The sequence below is a fragment of the Lepisosteus oculatus genome, chromosome 27 (genome assembly GCF_040954835.1).
Source record: "Lepisosteus oculatus isolate fLepOcu1 chromosome 27, fLepOcu1.hap2, whole genome shotgun sequence".
Classification (NCBI taxonomy): Eukaryota; Metazoa; Chordata; class Actinopteri; order Semionotiformes; family Lepisosteidae; genus Lepisosteus; species Lepisosteus oculatus.
In genome coordinates, this window is record NC_090722.1 from 10,219,022 (window position 1) to 10,238,847 (window position 19,826).

Here is a 19,826-nt window from a genome sequence, read left to right on the forward strand (position 1 = left end):
AGATGATTCCGGGGGAAAAAGTGAATTCAGAGGGAGTGTGAGAGGAGTGTCTCCAGTCCAGTCAGGAGTGTCTCAGTGTGTGAATTCAGGTACAGTGTGAGAGGAGATGGACAACATTTTCCCTAGCAGTGTTTCCAGTCCAGTCAGGAGTGTGTCAATGTGTGAATTCAGGGACAGTGTGAGAGGAGAGGGACAGCAGTGTCTCCAGTCCAGTCAGGGGTGTGTCAGTGTGTGAATTCAGGGACAGTGTGAGAGGAGAGGGACAGCAGTGTCTCCAGTCCAGTCAGGAGTGTGTCAGTGTGTGAATTCAGGGGCAGTGTGAGAGGAGAGGGACAGCAGTGTCTCCAGTCCAGTCAGGAGTGTGTCAGTGTGTGAATTCAGTGGCAGTGTGAGAGGAGAGGGACAGCAGTGTCTCCAGTCCAGTCAGGAGTGTCTCAGTGTGTGAATTCAGGGGCAGTGTGAGAGGAGAGGGACAGCAGTGTCTCCAATCCAGTCAGGAGCGTCTCAGTGTGTGAATTCAGGGACAGTGTGAGAGGAGAGGGACAGCAGTGTCTCCAGTCCAGTCAGGAGTGTGTCAGTGTGTGAATTCAGGGACAGTGTGAGAGGAGAGGGACAGCAGTGTTAATAGTACCTAAGTGCCAAATGTGCATGTATATGGATAATAAACAAATCAAAGATGAACTCAGTTTTTAGAATAGATATTTTTATTCCTTTAAAAATGAAAAAATACAGATAAAATCAGAAAGCATTCCACAGCATATACTGTATATTTGTATTCATATATAGCATTTTAGAATTTTGCATATTAACAAAAATTATGACAACATCATGGAGTAAAAATAAATTTTCCAAGAGTTATTGTTTAAGAATACAGACATTCAAGTCACACAGGGTGCACTTCAGGTAGAAACCGTTTTACAGGAAGTGATGTCATAGAGGTATGCGGCACAACTGTTAATGCAGTCCCCAGGGAAACGTACCAGGACTTTTTAAACAAGTGTTATTTATATTAAAATAAAGAGCACAATAAAAGAACTAAAGACAGGTTTTTAGAGACCAACCAAAGCTTAACAAGACCTATCCCCTCTCACCCCCACCCACAGAGTGCAGAGTGCAGCCCATCGGACTGGGAGGTCACAGAGAGGACAGCGAGGCAGAAAACCACCTGAGGCCACGAGCACAAAGACATGAAGACAGACAGGATCAACAACAACTAGCAAACATCTGAACACAGCAAGAGAGCGAGACAGGCAGGAGAGAGAGAGAGAGACAGGCAGGAGGAGGAGGAGAGGGGACATAGAGAGAGACAGGCAGGAGAGAGAGACAGGCAGGAGAAGGAGAGGGGACAGAGAGAGACAAGCAGGAGAGATGGGGGAGACAGAGGAGAGGCAGAGACAGACAGAGGGAAGGAGACAGAGGAGAGGCAGAGACAGAGGGAAAGAGGGGCACATCCCCATCGAGCTGGCTGGGTCGGTCTCCTCCCGTCTTTTTGTTCCTGAAACAAAACTCCTCCCTCTGAAAGAGCCTTTCCGGAGCCGAAGCTCAGCAGCAGATCCGAGGTGCTGGGAGGAACCCCCCCATGAGCTCCTGTCCCAGAGCCCCCGCCCTGGCCAGACTCTTAATTGGCTTAACGAGGGCCTGATTAAAACTGCTGCCAACCCTCTCCCTGGGCAGGGGGGGGCAGAGGATTTCCTTGTAGGAGCTGAGGACACTCATGACACACAAGGTGATTATCCAATTAAAGGGTCCAATTAAGCAATCAGAGAGCTTGAGTGCCGGGCGGAAGCAGGAGGGGCTGGCAGACACGGCGGGCGACGCCCTCTTGCACCCCAGTACTGGTGAGGTGACACAGGGGTGATCAGCTCGGGCAGTCAGAGCCCCGCAGGTGGGGGTCCCTGGGAGAGACACTCGGTACCAGAGGGATTACAGTGACAAAGTACAGCTGCAGCCTTTAGACAGGAGCACAGCTACTGAGAGAGTTCATTACTGTGTAATTACAGCCTGTAACAATGCACACAGGGTGAAAGGCTATAATAACAGCTACTGACAGAGCTTATAACCATGTAATTACAGCCTGTAACAATGGACAAACAGTTAAAGAATGTACTCACAGCTACTGAGAGAGTTAACTACTATGTAGTTATAGTCTGTAACCATGTACACATGGTTAAGGACCGTAATCACAGATAAGAGAGTTAATTACTGCATAAATACAGGCTTTAAAAATGTACACATGGTTCAAGACTATATTCACAGCTATTGAGAGAGTTAACTACTATGTAATTACAGCCTGTAACAATGTACAGTTAAAGACTGTAATGAGAGCTAATGAGAGAGTTAATTACTGCGTAATAACAGCCTAAAACAATGTGCACACTGTTAAAAATAAGGATTTCAACAATCTAGGGAATGAGAGATTAATCTTGCTGGAGTTAGTAACACTGTAACTCTTATCTGTTATTAGTCCTGTGTAGATACTTCTTTAACACTTTAATTGAAGTAGTAAACAACATCTGGAGTAAATAGCATCATCAATGGCTGCTGTAGTAGTTAATAAACGTCATTACATCTATCCATTATGCAGTTGAAAACAGTGTAATGACACTCATGTGACATAGCTACAGTTAATAACAATGTAATTACAAGCATCAATGATGCAACTGTGGTTAATAACAGCTGTAGCTGTGGCCACTGGTGAGATTACAGTTATCAAGACTGAAGATGTCAACTTTCAGTTAACAATTTGTTTTTCAGTAACCTTTTAAAACTGATAACTGTAATTTCTCCTGTTGGAAAAGCCTGTGTAGTAACATGTAAATACACGTACTGACATCAGAGCGAGTGGTGATACAATGTTCTTACCAAAAGAAAGCAGATTTCAGTGGTTGAGGTGAACCCATTAATAAAAATGTAACAACTTCTATTAAAAACTTTGCTTCTAGTTAGAAAATCGGGGGCAGATCAGGCAACAGGGGATGAGGTTAGACTGCAGACATCCCAGCGGAGAGGCAGTGCAGAAGGCTTGAAGGTGTGTGTGTGTGTGTGTGTGTGTGTGCGTGCGTGCGTGCGTGCGTGTCTATCAGTGTGTCTGTCTGTGTGGTCTGTTGTGTAAGTGTGTTTGTGTGTGCAGTCTGCTGTATCGGTGTGTGTTTTTTCTGTGTGCATGTGTGCAGTCTGTGTGCTGTTTGGTTCACTGTGCAGCATACTTCTTTTCACACAAACTAATTCCTCTTTCAGACTCAAAGCTGCTGATGCTGTTTAAAGTATTAAAAACCGTCCTGCGCCTCCAGGCAGACAGGGGGCACTATCCTCTCTCTCTCAGCTCGTCTCTCCACCCCCTGGTCTCCTTCCTCAACCTTCCTCTCTCCATCTCTCCATCTCTGTCTCAGGCTCCAATCTCCCTACAGTCTGAGCTGCTCTGAGCCACTCCGGCTGTAAGCCCCTCCCCTTCCGTGCTGCTGGCTCCACCTCCCTGGGATGAAGCAGGCCCACGATTGGTCCACTCAGGCTTGGTCCCTCCTGTTCTAACCTCTGGGGTGGGGCTCGGCGTATGATTGGTCCTCTCCAGCTTCCGATGCTTGCGAATGGTGGCCTGTTGCAGTGGGGGCGGGATTCGGGGCGGGGCCTCCTGCCTGAAGATCTCTCTGATTCGCTCCACGCAGATGGAGGCAGCCTCCCGGGTCTCCCTGGAGAGCTGCGATAGGCTGAGGAAACCATGAGGGAGGTCCTCCACCACGCACAGGGTCACCGGCTGGTTGACGGCCCGCAGGCGCTTGGCGAACATCACCGAGTCGTCCAGCATCGGGTCCAAGGCGCAGGCCTGGCAGGGAGGGGATACCAGAGATCAGTACCTCTCTCCTCCTCCCCCCCCCCTCCACTCTCCCTCCTCCCCTGTCCTCCTCTCCCCCTCCCCGCTCTCTCACCACGATGTGCAGAGGGGGCAGGCCTCTCAGCATGCTGTCGGGGGCCAGCAGGGGCGACATGTAGGGGTTCCTGACGATCGGCGAAGTCTGCAACCTCATCTCTGCCAGCTGCTCCGAGCGCAGGGGCGTGAACCCCTCGGGGAAGTCGGGGGCAGCGCTGGGGGGCTCGGAGGAGGGGCCACAGGGTCCAGAGAAAGGGGCGCTTTCTGGAGACGGCACATCTAACACAGGTGGTGACGGGACCCCCTCTGACAGCCCCCCTCCAACACTGGACTCCACTGAGTCATCTTCAGTGAGGAAGAAGCTGACGTCTTCAGGCTGAGACACAGAGAGGTCAATAAACACTGAGCACTGCACTACATCAACACTGCACTGAGAGAGAGGGGTTAATACAGACACACTGACTGGACACTCCAGTACATCAACACTGCACTGAGAGAGAGGGGTTAATACAGACACACTGACTGGACACTCCAGTACATTAACACTGCACTGAGAGAGAGAGGGGTTAATACAGACACACTGACTGGACACTCCAGTACATTAACACTGCACTGAGAGAGAGAGAGGGGTTAATACAGACACACTGACTGGACACTCCAGTACATTAACACTGCACTGAGAGAGAGAGGGGTTAATACAGACACACTGACTGGACACTCCAGTACATTAACACTGCACTGAGAGAGAGGGGTTAATACAGACACACTGACTGGACACTCCAGTACATTAACACTACAGTGCAAGGGGTGTGCAGTACCTTGTGCAGGGAGTCGGGGGGCGCTGTGCTGGTTGCCGGGGAGTTGTGCCGGTGGGTGCCCAAGTCCTGGCAGGTTTTGCTCTTCACTGAGAACGAGGTCGGGGGTACTGGGGGTACCGGGGGATCGGAGTGTGGTGAGCCGAGGCTCGCCTCAGAAACACTCTTCCTCACCGAATCTGAGAGACGGAACAAGACAGGTGTGGGCCTGTCTCCCACTGGAGAGACACCGTGGGCCCACAGACAGGTGTGGGCCTGTCTCCCACTGGAGAGACACCTGGGCCCACAGACAGGTGTGGGCCTATCTCCCACTGGAGAGACACCTGGGCCCACAGACAGGTGTGGGCCTGTCTCCCACTGGAGAGACACCGTGGGCCCACAGACAGGTGTGGGCCTGTCTCCCACTGGAGAGACACCGTGGGCCCACAGACAGGTGTGGGCCTGTCTCCCACTGGAGAGACACCGTGCGCCCACAGACAGGTGGACAGAGAGACAGGGCAGCATGCAGGTAAGTGACCAGACAGATGGATCAGTGTGGAATTACAGGCATTCAATCCCAGCAAAGCCAGAGAGCTGCACAGACAGATGCACAGGAAATGCCGGGGGGAAATATTTAAGTGTGACACACTAAGGGTATTCTCCTCTCCATTCCTTTCTCTCCTTCAGTTCATCTCCCTCTCTCCCCTCTCCTCCTCTCCCTCTCTCCTCTCTCTCTCTGTGGAGAGGGACAGGACTGTGCTCCTCTCTCTGCGTGGACAGAGAATGCGAAAGGAGATTAACTGGGTTCACAGACAACATCTGACTCGGTTGCCTGGGAAACAGCTGCTAGGACACAGGAAGGGAGAGGGAGGGAGGCGATTGGAGGATGGTGGCATGCCATGTGACCATGCCTGGACGACATCATGGGACCTACACAGGGGGTGAGGGGGGGGGTAACTGAGCTGACATCAGTGGAAAGAAAAATACAATTCTTTGTTTATTCCTACTTTTCTTTTGTTCAGAGAAACATCAGATTATGTCGCACTCTAACTCTTCAAGACAGATAGCTGGAATTGGAATATAACCACCATTCTTTTAAATCTGCCTTGTAGTTTTTCCGGACTGACAGCTCAATCACCAATCCCCGGCCAAGCCGACAGCAGGTGGGCGGGGCTTTGTGATGGGCGTTGCTAGGTAACTTCAGAGAGAGACTCTCCTACCAGGGGGCAGCTGGAAAGAAGAGGCGGGGCTTGGGAGGCGGAGATAGTGCATCAGAAAGGTCAAGGGTCGCCTGAGGCACGCCCACAGGCGCTGACACACTGCAGAGACAAGAGAGACTAAAAGACAACGGGGAGTCTGGGATACTGGAGGAGCTTCTCCCTCACGCATATTAGTACAGACGCCAAGTTAATACAGACAAATGGCAAAGATACTGGTGCCGAGAACGTGTTCCTGCACACACACTGGGGGAGCGGAGAGGCGCAGTACCGGCGCTCCGGCGGGTGTCCAGGAGGGAGTGGATCCAGTTGCTGGCTCCCTGCCGGAAGTCTCGGAGCAGCAGGGCGGTGTCCCTGCGCACCATGGACAGGGCGCTCAGCTTCTCCAGCTGCCTGTCGGCCTGCGGCTCCGTGCCTGCCGGCGGACGGACAGGGCGGTGAGCGGGCGGCCGGGCCGGGCCGGGCGGCGGGCGGCGGGCGGCGGCGCGTACCCGCGTAGGCGCTCAGGCACTTGGACAGCACGCTGAGGGGCAGCAGCGGGTCGATGAGGGTCAGCAGGCGCGAGGGCGAGGCGGTGGCGGTCAGCAGCGTGGCCGGGTACGCCGCCATGATGCCGTCCGGCGGCCGCACGCCGAAGGAGGCCGCGCGCATCGACACGGTGAGGCACAGGTTCCCCCCGGCGCTGTCGCCCGCCAGGCACACGCGCTCTCCTGTCCAGCCTGGGGAGGGAGAGAGTGAGAGAGTGAGAGAGTGAGGCTGTGCCAGTGTGTGAGAGCAGTGTGTGTGAGAGCAGTGTGTGAGCAGTGTGTCAGTGTGTGAGCAGTGTGTGAGCAGTGTGTCAGTGTGTGAGCAGTGTGTGAGCAGTGTGTGAGCAGTGTGTGAGCAGTATATTACCCAGGAGGTGGCAGTTCTTCAGAGCCCAGCAGTGTGTCAGTGTGTGTCAGTGTGTGTCAGTGTGTGAGCAGTGTGTGAGCAGTGTGTGAGCAGTGTGTGTACAGTATATTACCCAGGAGGTGGCAGTTCTTCAGAGCCCAGCAGTAGAGTCAGTGTGTGTCAGTGTGTGTGTACAGTATATTACCCAGGAGGTGGCAGTTCTTCAGAGCCCAGCAGTGTGTCAGTGTGTGTCAGTGTGTGTGTACAGTATATTACCCAGGAGGTGGCAGTTCTTCAGAGCCCAGCAGTAGGCGTAGAAACACTCCTCCAGGGCTCGGGGAAACGGGGCTTCAGGGGCGAGTGAGTAATCCACTGACAGAATGGGGACCCCCAGAGCCTGAGTCCAGCTCTTCAGATAGGGCTGAGAGGGAGGACAGAGGCACACATGAGGACCCCTGGGGTTCAGTCTGTCACAGCCTGAAGGACACACACTGCACACAGGTACCCCTGGGGTCACTGTCACAGCCTGAGGGACACACACTGGGGATCTGTACACAGGTACCCCTGGGGTTCACTGTCACAGCCTGAGGGACACACACTGGGAATCTGTACACAGGTACCCCTGGGGTTCACTGTCACAGCCTGATGGACACACACTGAGGATCAGTACACAGGTACCCCTGGGGTTCACTGTCACAGCCTGTGTGCCCACACAGCCTCTCTCCCTCCCTCTATATCCCTCCATCCATTCCTCTCTCCATCTCACTGTACCTCATGGGATTTGGAGGTCTGGGCGACGAAGCCGCCACCATGATAGTGGACGATGAGGCAGGGAGAACAGGGAGAGGGCCTGGACTTCAACCCCAGAGAGAGAGACGGGCCCTCGGAACGACAGAGGGACAGCAGCTCCGCGCTGTCCTGAGAGAGAGAGAGGGGGGTTAATACAGACACACTGACTGGACACTCCAGTACATTAACACTGCACTGAGAGAGAGGGGTTAAGTTGGACACACCAACCTGTCCCTCTCTCAGTTCGTAGGACAGTAGCCTCATCTGGACAGGTGCAGGGCCACAGTGTGCCACAGGGGGCGTGATGGTGACCATGAGGCGGGGGTCAGAGGCCAGCGGGATGTCGAAGGGGTCAGGGGGAACGGAGAGGGTGCGGTTGACCCGTACTGTGGTGGACGTCATGCTGGCCAGACTCTGTTGACAGAGAAAGACAGAAGACTGGTCAGCAGTGGCAAGCCCAGCGGGTCAGCTGGGGTGGAGGACAGGCCTCAGTGCCTCTTACCGAGAGCACCTCTGTCTCGGTGATGTTCCAGAAAGTCTTCCAGAACTGGACGTCCAGGTTCTGGGTGATCCGCTCAAACTCGGCTCCTCTGAGTTCTGGGTCAATGGCATACTTCCCACTGGTAAAGAACGAGCTAGCAGCCACTCCTGAGAGAGAGAGGGGTTAATACAGACACACTGACTGGACACTCCAGTGCATTAACACTGCACTGAGAGAGAGAGGGGTTAATACAGACACACTGACTGGACACTCCAGTACATTAACACTGCACTGAGAGAGAGAGGGGTTAATACAGACACACTGACTGGACACTCCAGTACATTAACACTGCACTGAGAGAGAGAGGGGTTAATACAGACACACTGACTGGACACTCCAGGACATTAACACTGCACTGAGAGAGAGAGAGGGGTTAATACAGACACACTGACTGGACACTCCAGTACATTAACACTGCACTGAGAGAAGCACGGTTATAAAATAGAAGTGATTTGTGTTTCCCGGATATGGAGAGGAGCGAGAGTCTTGCTCACCATACTGTGTAATCCCTCCTCCCTCCACTGGGTGGCAGCGAAGAGCAGGAAACACAGAGTTAGACTGCGCCGGTCACAGCGACAGCGGTCAAGACCACGGCGCAGAGCCAAGCTCGACCTCTCGGTCACTGTGCCCAGCGGCGTTCCTGACGCCCAGAAGCGGCCCTGTTCGCCTGGCTCTTGGCCCTCTCGCGCCACTCTCAAGTAGCTTCGCCTCCGCGGGGACGCGGTGTTGGGAATCATTCCGAAATACTAACGGAAGGAGCGTGGGAGAGCGGGAATATACGGCCAGGGCCCCACCGGATCGGGGGCTGGGCGAGTACGTCCACCGATGAGGATTCTGGGAAAGGATTCCCGAGGGACAGGGGCGCGGAGATCCGTGTTTTAGCAACAGAATCCCCACAGGAGCGGGATTCCTGCTCTGGGAGTCTAGCTGCTCAGAGCCCCCGCCGACAGGGCAGGCACAGGGCACCGGCGGCCAGGAGCAGCTAACAGGGCTGTCTGAGAGCCGCCCTCGTCTCGGGGCTCATCTGTGCTCAGCCCTGCCCCTCGCTGGACACAGCGAGCGAGCTTCAGTCTGCGACGGCACGGAGACCGCGTCCCCCGTGTGTCAGAGCGCGAGTCGGTCTGTCTGTCTGTCTGACTCACCGATCCCAGACTGGTGTCTCCTGTAGTTCTCCCCGAAAGACACCAGTCCGATGGAAATTGTCTGAAGAAAGGGTCGGATCGCTGGGGTGAACTGAGACAGAGGGAAAGGTATAGAGTTGGTGCAGTTTCTATCTGAATCTACGAGTACCCTTCATCTTTCTACTTCCCCCTCCTCCACACTACACTTCCTGCCCCTCCTCCCTCCACTTCCTGCCCCTCACATCTCCACTTCCACTTCCTCTCCCTCACATCTCCACTTCCTGCCCCTCCTCCCTCCACTTCCTCTCCCTCACATCTCCACTTCCTGCCCCTCCTCCCTCCACTTCCTCTCCCTCACATCTCCACTTCCTGCCCCTCCTCCCTCCACTTCCTCTCCCTCACATCTCCACTTCCTGCCCCTCCTCCCTCCACTTCCTCTCCCTCAGATCTCCACTTCCTCTCCCTCAGATCTCCACTTCCTCTCCCTCAGATCTCCACTTCCTCTCCCTCAGATCTCCACTTCCTGCCCCTCCTCCCTCCACTTCCTCTCCCTCACATCTCCACTTCCTGCCCCTCCTCCCTCCACTTCCTCTCCCTCACATCTCCACTTCCTGCCCCTCCTCCCTCCACTTCCTCTCCCTCACATCTCCACTTCCTGCCCCTCCTCCCTCCACTTCCTCTCCCTCACATCTCCACTTCCTGCCCCTCCTCCCTCCACTTCCTCTCCCTCACATCTCCACTTCCTGCCCCTCCTCCCTCCACTTCCTCTCCCTCACATCTCCACTTCCTGCCCCTCCTCCCTCCACTTCCTCTCCCTCACATCTCCACTTCCTGCCCCTCCTCCCTCCACTTCCTCTCCTTCACATCTCCACGTCCTCCCCCTCAGATCTCCACTTCCTCTCCCTCACATCTCCACTTCCTGCCCCTCCTCCCTCCACTTCCTCTCCCTCACATCTCCACTTCCTGCCCCTCCTCCCTCCACTTCCTCCCCCTCAGATCTCCACTTCCTCCTCCTCTCTGTATTACCTGGAACCCAAGGCACCTCCCGTAGAAGCAGCCCTTGTGCATGCTTGAGTACTCGCGTACGAACTGCTCGCTCAGGCCACTCTCCTCTGCGAAAAAAAGGTTTCCATGGCGATTTTCGGCAAGGAGACGCTGTGCCAGGTACAGTAGTGCCCTCAGCTGGCAGAGGGCAGAGCAGTAGGCCTCCATCTCAGCTGCATTGTGATTGGCTCTGAAGAAGATGCTGCGTCTGTTTGCTGCAATATAGCGCCCCTTATGGACAATGTGGAGAAGGCAGGATCGAACGACCTAAAGACAGAGAGAGGGGTTAATACAGACACACTGACTGGACACTCCAGTACATTAACACTGCACTGAGAGAGAGAGGGGTTAATACAGACACACTGACTGGACACTCCAGTACATTAACACTGCACTGAGAGAGAGGGGTTAATACAGACACACTGACTGGACACTCCAGTACATTAACACTGCACTGAGAGAGAGAGGGGTTCATACACACACACTGACTGGACACTCCAGTACATTAACACTGCACTGAGAGAGAGAGGGGTTAATACAGACACACTGACTGGACACTCCAGTACATTAACACTGCACTGAGAGAGAGAGGGGTTAATACAGACACACTGACTGGACACTCCAGTACATTAACACTGCACTGAGAGAGAAAGGGGTTAATACAGACACACTGACTGGACACTCCAGTACATTAACACTGCACTGAGAGAGAGGGGTTAATACAGACACACTGACTGGACACTCCAGTACATGAACACTGCACTGAGAGAGAGAGAGGGGTTAATACAGACACACTGACTGGACACTCCAGTACATTAACACTGCACTGAGAGAGAGAGGGGTTCATACAGACACACTGACTGGACACTCCAGTACATTAACACTGCACTGAGAGAGAGAGGGGTTAATACAGACACACTGACTGGACACTCCAGTACATTAACACTGCACTGAGAGAGAGAGGGGTTAATACAGACACACTGACTGGACACTCCAGTACATTAACACTGCACTGAGAGAGAGAGGGGTTAATACAGACACACTGACTGGACACTCCAGTACATTAACACTGCACTGAGAGAGAGAGGGGTTAATACAGACACACTGACTGGACACTCCAGTACATTAACACTGCACTGAGAGAGAGAGGGGTTAATACAGACACACTGACTGGACACTCCAGTACATTAACACTGCACTGAGAGAGAGAGGGGTTAATACAGACACACTGACTGGACACTCCAGTACATGAACACTGCACTGAGAGAGAGAGGGGTTCATACAGACACACTGACTGGACACTCCAGTACATGAACACTGCACTGAGAGAGAGAGGGGTTAATACAGACACACTGACTGGACACTCCAGTACATTAACACTGCACTGAGAGAGAGAGGGGTTAATACAGACACACTGACTGGACACTCCAGTACATGAACACTGCACTGAGAGAGAGAGGTGTTAATACAGACACACTGACTGGACACTCCAGTACATTAACACTGCACTGAGAGAGAGAGGGGTTAATACAGACACACTGACTGGACACTCCAGTACATTAACACTGCACTGAGAGAGAGAGGGGTTAATACAGACACACTGACTGGACACTCCAGTACATTAACACTGCACTGAGAGAGAGAGGGGTTAATACAGACACACTGACTGGACACTCCAGTACATTAACACTGCACTGAGAGAGAGAGGGGTTAATACAGACACACTGACTGGACACTCCAGTACATGAACACTGCACTGAGAGAGAGGGGTTAATACAGACACACTGACTGGACACTCCAGTACATTAACACTGCACTGAGAGAGAGGGGTTAATACAGACACACTGACTGGACACTCCAGTACATGAACACTGCACTGAGAGAGAGAGGGGTTAATACAGACACACTGACTGGACACTCCAGTACATGAACACTGCACTGAGAGAGAGAGGGGTTAATACAGACACACTGACTGGACACTCCAGTACATTAACACTGCACTGAGAGAGAGAGGGGTTAATACAGACACACTGACTGGACACTCCAGTACATGAACACTGCACTGAGAGAGAGAGGGGTTAATACAGACACACTGACTGGACACTCCAGTACATTAACACTGCACTGAGAGAGAGGGGTTAATACAGACACACTGACTGGACACTCCAGTACATGAACACTGCACTGAGAGAGAGAGGGGTTAATACAGACACACTGACTGGACACTCCAGTACATGAACACTGCACTGAGAGAGAGAGGGGTTAATACAGACACACTGACTGGACACTCCAGTACATTAACACTGCACTGAGAGAGAGAGGGGTTAATACAGACACACTGACTGGACACTCCAGTACATGAACACTGCACTGAGAGAGAGAGGGGTTAATACAGACACACTGACTGGACACTCCAGTACATGAACACTGCACTGAGAGAGAGAGGGGTTAATACAGACACACTGACTGGACACTCCAGTACATTAACACTGCACTGAGAGAGAGAGGGGTTAATACAGACACACTGACTGGACACTCCAGTACATGAACTGAAAGACCTTAATCAGTGAGCGATATCCATTCGCTGGTGTTTGGGGGTCGAAGTCGAAGACGTGACACAGTGCGGAGAAGCCGCCCATCACGGGCTCCAGGCTGTGGGCGTGGCCCTGGATCTGAGAAAACGCCTCCACAAACCGGCGCGCAGCCTCGCCGGACGCACCGCCCCCTGGCTGCGCGGAGAAGAACTGCACGTTCTCCTGGCAGACATCGTACAGCGCGGAGAAGACGGCCCGGCTGTCCATCGTCGCAGCCGGAGAGAGGGGGGCAGGAGCTGAGAGGAGACAGGGACACGGTCAGCAGGGTCCAGTAGCCCTGCACTGCTGACCACAACAGTACTGTTCAGTAACCCTGCACTGCTGACCACAACAGTACTGTTCAGTAACCCTGCACTGCTGACCACAGGTCTGTGTAGTCAGAAAGGAGACAGGAACACGGTCAGTCGTGTTCAGTAACACTGCACTCCCGATCCCAGGTCTGTGTGCTCAGATAGGAGACAGGGACACGGTCAGCAGGGTCCAGTAGCCCTGCACTGCTGACCACAACAGTACTGTTCAGTAACCCTGCACTGCTGACCACAGGTCTGTGTAGTCAGAAAGGAGACAGGAACACGGTCAGTCGTGTTCAGTAACACTGCACTCCCGATCCCAGGTCTGTGTGCTCAGATAGGAGACAGGGACACGGTCAGCAGGGTCCAGTAGCCCTGCACTGCTGACCACAACAGTACTGTTCAGTAACCCTGCACTGCTGACCACAGGTCTGTGTAGTCAGAAAGGAGACAGGAACACGGTCAGTCATGTTCAGTAACACTGCCCTCCTGATCCCAGGTCTGTGTGCTCAGATAGGAGACAGGGACACGGTCAGTAGTGTTCAGTAATCAGAGAGGCGTGTGTGTGTGTGTGTGGAGGGGATGAGAGTGTCTCTCCCTGGTGTCCTGTGCTGTAAGACGACACTGTGGAAAGGTATTGGCTTCTAACTGAAAGCTCACCTGTAGGAACCCCACACCCAATGACAGCAGACAGGCCCTTTACTCAAGACCTCGTCTAGTGTTACAGTGTCTTCACGCACTGGTCACAGCCTGTTCTGAGGGAATCTGGAGTGTCTGTGTGTTAACACACTGGTCTCAGGCTGTTATAAGAGACTCTGGAGTGTCTGTGTGTTTACACACTGGTCTCAGGCTGTTATAAGAGAATCTGGAGTGTCTGTGTGTTTACACACTGTCCACAGGCTGTTATGAGAGAATCTGGAGTGTCTGTGTCTTTACACACTGGTCACAGGCTGTTATGAGAGAATCTGGAGTGTCTGTGTCTTTACACACTGGTCTCAGGCTGTTATGAGAGAATCTGGAGTGTCTGTGTCTTTACACACTGGTCACAGGCTGTTATGAGAGAATCTGGAGTGCCTGTGTGTTTACACACTGGTTTTAGGCTGTTATGAGAGAATCTGGAGTGTCTGTGTCTTTACACACTGGTCTCAGGCTGTTATGAGAGAATCTGGAGTGTCTGTGTCTTTACACACTGGTCACAGGCTGTTATGAGAGAATCTGGAGTGTCTGTGTCTTTACACACTGGTCTCAGGCTGTTATGAGAGAATCTGGAGTGTCTGTGTCTTTACACACTGGTCACAGGCTGTTATAAGAGAATCTGGAGTGTCTGTGTGTTCACACACTGGTCTCAGGCTGTTATGAGAGAATCTGGAGTGTCTGTGTCTTTACACACTGGTCACAGGCTGTTATGAGAGAATCTGGAGTGTCTGTGTCTTTACACACTGGTCTCAGGCTGTTATGAGAGAATCTGGAGTGTCTGTGTGTTTCCACACTGGTCATGGACTTTAACAAAGGAATCCCTCCCAGCCCAGTCCACTGCCCGCTCCCTCTCGAGTCACGAGCGCAGTGTCTATAGTTAGAGCAGTGCGTGTGTGAGCGTGTGTGAGTTTGCAAGTGTGTGCGTGTGAGAGTTTGTGCGTGTGTGAGAGTGTGTGCGTGTCAGTGCCTGGCACAGGGTCCTGTCCGTCTGGCAGGCTGACTGTGTCAAATGCACAGGGAGAGGAGAGAGGAGAAAACAAAGATGGAAGAGAGAGGAGAGCAGAGAGGAGTGAGGGAAAGGAGAGAGGAAGAGAGAGAAGTGAGGAAGAGGAAAGAGGGAGGAGGAGGGAGACGGATGGAGAGAGGGGAGAGCTGCTCCAGACTGGCATGCAGTCCAGAATGTGTGCTGAGCAACGCGGACAAACTCACTACTCGCTACAAACCCTGCCACTACCCAGCAGCTGAGGAACTGCGTCTCCCGTCTTACTGTGTGTGTTTAATACTGATCTCCTGTACTTTCATCATCATCAGAGCTGTAGAGTCACTGTAGAGACACTCAGTCCAGATAATCTGTATCTTCACACTAACACTCCTTCATCATTATCAGAGCTGGAGAGTCACTGTAGAGACACTCAGTCCAGCTCATCTGTATCTTCACACTAACACTCCTTCATCATCATCAGAGCTGTAGAGTAACTGTAGAGACACTCAGTCCAGCTCCTCTGTATCTTCACACTAACACTCCTTCATCATCATCAGAGCTGTAGAGTAACTGTAGAGACACTCAGTCCAGCTCCTCTGTATCTTCACACTAACACTCCTTCATCATCATCAGAGCTGTAGAGTCACTGTAGAGACACTCAGTCCAGCTCTTCTGTATCTTCACACTAACACTCCTTCATCATCATCAGATCAACAACATCAATAATAATAACAACAACAAAATCAATAATAATAACAATAAGGCCATACCCTTGTCTGCACTCATGGTTGTCCTTCAAAGTGCTGCTTGTTCTGTGAACTTGGCCACTCTGAGGGAGGGACAGAGAGTCTAGTCTTACCCCTCTCTCTCCCTCCCTCAGCCTCCCCGCCTCTCTCTCTCATTCACATTCTACAGCTCTATTGGCCCGACAGTGAATTACTGTGTTCCCAAAGCAATAACAATCAACAAAAACATCTGCAGCAAAAAAACACATTTTTTAGGAGGCTCTTTGTTATCCGGCTTCTCTGTTCAGGCAGTGGTCACTGACCTTATCCTCTCTGGACAGCCTGGTTTGCCTCGTGTTACCAGCAAGAAAGGCCAGTATTCAGGCAATACACCTCTCAAGGTTACACAGTCTCACCTTGACCTGTGTCAGTGTTACAGGTAGAGACACAGCCCTTATAGAGTCAGGAGACTCATCTCCCTGCAGTCTGGAGCAGAGAGCTTTAAAGGAGCCCCAGTCTCACTGTGATCTGTGTCAGTGTTACAGGTAGAGACACAGCCCTTATAGAGTCAGGAGACTCATCTCCCTGCAGTCTGGAGCAGAGAGCTTTAAAGGAGCCCCAGTCTCACTGTGACCTGTGTCAGTGTTACAGGTAGAGACACAGCCCTTATAGAGTCAGGAGACTCATCTCCCTGCAGTCTGGAGCAGAGAGCTTTAAAGGAGCCCCAGTCTCACTGTGACCTGTGTCAGTGTTACAGGTAGAGACACAGCCCTTATAGAGTCAGGAGACTCATCTCCCTGCAGTCTGGAGCAGAGAGCTTTAAAGGAGCCCCAGTCTCACTGTGACCTGTGTCAGTGTTACAGGTAGAGACACAGCCCTTATAGAGTCAGGATATTCATCTCCCAGAAGTTACTGAGGTCAGGTCCTCAGAGAAACACCCAGCTCTCGGTATGAGGCTGAAGAGGTTGAGCAGGGGTTGCTGCAAACCTGAGCTGTGTCTCAGCATCTCGTTATCAACTCCATCTTGGCCACAGGCCCCTCTCCCCCCTGCTACATCCCAACACTCCCTGAGCTGTACTCCACTGACTCCTCACCCACACAGCAGGAAAACCTCCACACACAACAACTCCCCCTCTTCCTCTCCCTCTCTCCCTCCTCATCCCTCTCTCCCTCCCCCTTTTCCTCTCCCTCTCTCCCTCCCCCTTTTCCTCTCCTTCTCTCACTCCTCATCCCTCTCACTCCCCCTCTTCATCTCGCCCCCTTTCTCACTCTCTCTCTCCCCCTCTTCCTCCCTTTCTCCCCCCATCTCTCTCTCCCCACTCTCACTCCCTCTGTCTCTCTGTCTCTCACTCTCTCACCCCCTCTCTCTCTCCCTGAGACTATTTTTACTGTCCATCTGTGTCCTGCTCGTTCCCCGAATCTCTCGGCCTCGGTGCGCCAGTGACCTTGGACATGACTGGCAGGCAGCGCCACTGGGCGCCGCGCGCTGGCGACCTTCCCTCTCGCTGGCTGTTCTCACCAAGAGCACAGGAAAACAAACACGACCTCTCACACAATTCTGACTCTTCACAGCCCGCAGGCTGACCCTGGGACACAGAGATCTGAGCACAGCGCCGGACTGGAAAACAGGCTGAACACTGATACTAGGGCTGAGAGACCCAGTACTCATCTCCCTGCAGTCTGGAGCAGAGAGCTTTAAAGGAGCCCCAGTCTCACTGTGACCTGTGTCAGTGTTACAGGTAGAGACACAGCCCTTATAGAGTCAGGAGACTCATCTCCCTGCAGTCTGGAGCAGAGAGCTTTAAAGGAGCCCCAGTCTCACTGTGACCTGTGTCAGTGTTACAGGTAGAGACACAGCCCTTATAGAGTCAGGATACTCATCTCCCTGCAGTCTGGAGCAGAGAGCTTTAAAGGAGCCCCAGTCTCACTGTGATCTGTGTCAGTGTTACAGGTAGAGACACAGCCCTTATAGAGTCAGGATACTCATCTCCCTGCAGTCTGGAGCAGAGAGCTTTAAAGGAGCCGCAGTCTCACTGTGACCTGTGTCAGTGTTACAGGTAGAGACACAGCCCTTATAGAGTCAGGAGACTCATCTCCCTGCAGTCTGGAGCAGAGAGCTTTAAAGGAGCCCCAGTCTCACTGTGCTCTGTGTCAGTGTTACAGGTAGAGACACAGCCCTTATAGAGTCAGGAGACTCATCTCCCTGCAGTCTGGAGCAGAGAGCTTTAAAGGAGCCCCAGTCTCACTGTGACCTGTGTCAGTGTTACAGGTAGAGACACAGCCCTTATAGAGTCAGGATACTCATCTCCCTGCGGTCTGGAGCAGAGAGCTTTAAAGGAGCCCCAGTCTCACTGTGACCTGTGTCAGTGTTACAGGTAGAGACACAGCCCTTATAGAGTCAGGAGACTCATCTCCCTGCAGTCTGGAGCAGAGAGCTTTAAAGGAGCCCCAGTCTCACTGTGACCTGTGTCAGTGTTACAGGTAGAGACACAGCCCTTATAGAGTCAGGAGACTCATCTCCCTGCAGTCTGGAGCAGAGAGCTTTAAAGGAGCCCCAGTCTCACTGTGACCTGTGTCAGTGTTACAGGTAGAGACACAGCCCTTATAGAGTCAGGAGACTCATCTCCCTGCAGTCTGGAGCAGAGAGCTTTAAAGGAGCCCCAGTCTCACTGTGACCTGTGTCAGTGTTACAGGTAGAGACACAGCCCTTATACTGTATATAGACACAGAGTGTGTGTGTGTGCATGACTATGCCTGGGCTAAGATATCTTTGTTTCTGAGGTAAATGTCCTTTGCACCCAAACACCGGTCATTATCAGCGTGATCAACTTGATTGATTGGTCAGTCTGGGGACAGAGAGGAGAGCTGATGAGGCACAGACACAGAAAAGAGAATGAACACACTGGTTCACACTCAGTGTCAGCTCTGTGAGAACTAACAGATAAACACACGAGTGTATTACTTTATAAAATAGTACAAGACAGTGTATTGGTGTATACTACTGTACAGGACACGATGTACTACGACCAGTGCCCAGTGTATTGGTGTATACGCTACCATAGTGCCCAGGGTGTATTAGTGTACACTCTACTATAGTGCACATATCAATGTTCATTTCTCAGTCCTCGTGTCTCAGAGTGCAGAACCGGGTTTCCAGCACACATCTCGGCACGCACACAGGCAACGAGATGTTCTGGTCGAGCCGCCCCTGGCGCACCGAACCGCGGACGGTACCGTCCGGCGCGAACCGACTCGTCAGGACCGGCCACTGCCAGAGCAGCGCCGGGACGGCTCAGGAAGCCCGGTTTCAAGGCGCTATATACAGGAAAGCGCCTGATACGGACGTCATCTCTGACAGGGACGCGCCGCCGGTGAGCAGCGCTGACTCTCCCGGTCGGGTACCCCGGTCCCCGGGGATCCGACGGGGCGCCTTGAGTTACCGCAGCTAACTCGCCGCCGCGACCCCACCACCCCGACACCCCCCCGCGGGAGCACAGGCAGGGGCTCCCCTGCAGGACCCGGCCCTTACCTGGATCTGCCGGGCTGAGACGGACCCCATTCTGCGGTCCGCTCCCTGCTTCCTTCCCGGTCGCCATCTTTCCCTGCCCTCCTCAGCACCGCCCCCTAGCAGACTCCTCCCCCAGCTCATCCGGGTCCCGCCTCGCCGTGACCGCCTCCGCCAATCGCCATCTCGCTTCCGCTAATTCCCTCCCTATCGAGCCTAGTTGCTAAGAGCAACCGCCCGCCTTTTTCCTTCTATGAGCTCGGCCTTTTGGAAATAAACCCCGCCCCGCATGACGCCTGGAGCAGAGTTTACCGTAATGTTTCCTATATCGACGCCAACCAAAATCTAAGCACAACCACTCAGGCACAGCTTTGAGGAATCCAGGACGCCCACATTTTCGAAATATATCCTATCTTATCCCACAAGGAATGCTACAGACCTTCGAACTGCCGTGCAATCTGTCTTTAAAAATGTGTCTTTCAAGCTGCGAGAAACAAATGAAACAAATACAGATAAATAAGTGAATTTGCAAAACATCCTGCACAGCCGGAATGTTGTCTCTTTTCTTTTCCTTTCAGCATGAAATTAACCTTTACCTGTATCCTGCTAATTGTAATCGAGAACTTAACATAAAAAGTTATTGATATTTATAACTGCAAGGAGACACAGGTCACAGTGTGACTGGGGCTCTTTTAAAGCTCTCTGCTCCAGACTGCAGGGAGATGAGTCTCCTGACTCTATGAGGGCTGTGTCTCTACCTGTAACACTGGCACAGGTCACAGTGAGACTG

At 52.7% G+C, this 19,826-nt stretch overlaps 1 protein-coding gene across 3 annotated transcripts; it reads right to left on the reverse strand.

Moving 5' to 3' along the window:
* Positions 1–686: 686 nt before the first annotated feature.
* lipeb (lipase, hormone-sensitive b) lies at positions 687–19,182 on the reverse strand. 3 transcript variants are annotated; one of them, XM_069185292.1, is made up of 15 exons: positions 19,061–19,182; positions 12,803–13,074; positions 10,227–10,511; positions 9,222–9,312; positions 8,574–8,600; positions 8,041–8,186; positions 7,767–7,952; positions 7,521–7,667; positions 7,026–7,170; positions 6,368–6,595; positions 6,148–6,291; positions 5,880–5,996; positions 4,684–4,859; positions 3,924–4,241; positions 687–3,820 (listed from the first exon to the last, which is right to left on the reverse strand). In XM_069185292.1, exons 1-15 carry the CDS (start codon positions 19,125–19,127, stop codon positions 3,386–3,388), a joined length of 2,784 nt encoding a protein of 927 aa, XP_069041393.1. In that variant the 5' UTR covers positions 19,128–19,182; the 3' UTR covers positions 687–3,385. The 3 variants fall into 3 exon arrangements, with proteins under 3 accessions (XP_069041393.1, XP_069041394.1, XP_069041395.1); XM_069185293.1 differs by lacking the exon at positions 5,880–5,996 and having other exon boundaries at positions 19,061–19,178; XM_069185294.1 differs by lacking the exons at positions 5,880–5,996; positions 8,574–8,600 and having other exon boundaries at positions 3,386–3,820; positions 19,061–19,177.
* Positions 19,183–19,826: the final 644 nt, after the last annotated feature.

What these genes read in the sequence shown, in the direction of transcription:
- lipeb (XM_069185292.1), bottom strand. Translation starts at nt 19,127, where the DNA reads ATGGCGACCGGGAAGGAAGCAGGGAGCGGACCGCAGAATGGGGTCCGT. An exon ending in GATATCGCTCACTGATTAAG is followed by an intron (nt 10,512 to 12,802) that starts GTCTTTCAGTTC and finishes CTCTGTCTTTAG; the next exon opens with GTCGTTCGATCCTGCCTTCT. An exon ending in TGCCCCCTCTGCACATCGTG is followed by an intron (nt 3,821 to 3,923) that starts GTGAGAGAGCGG and finishes CCTCCCTGCCAG; the next exon opens with GCCTGCGCCTTGGACCCGAT.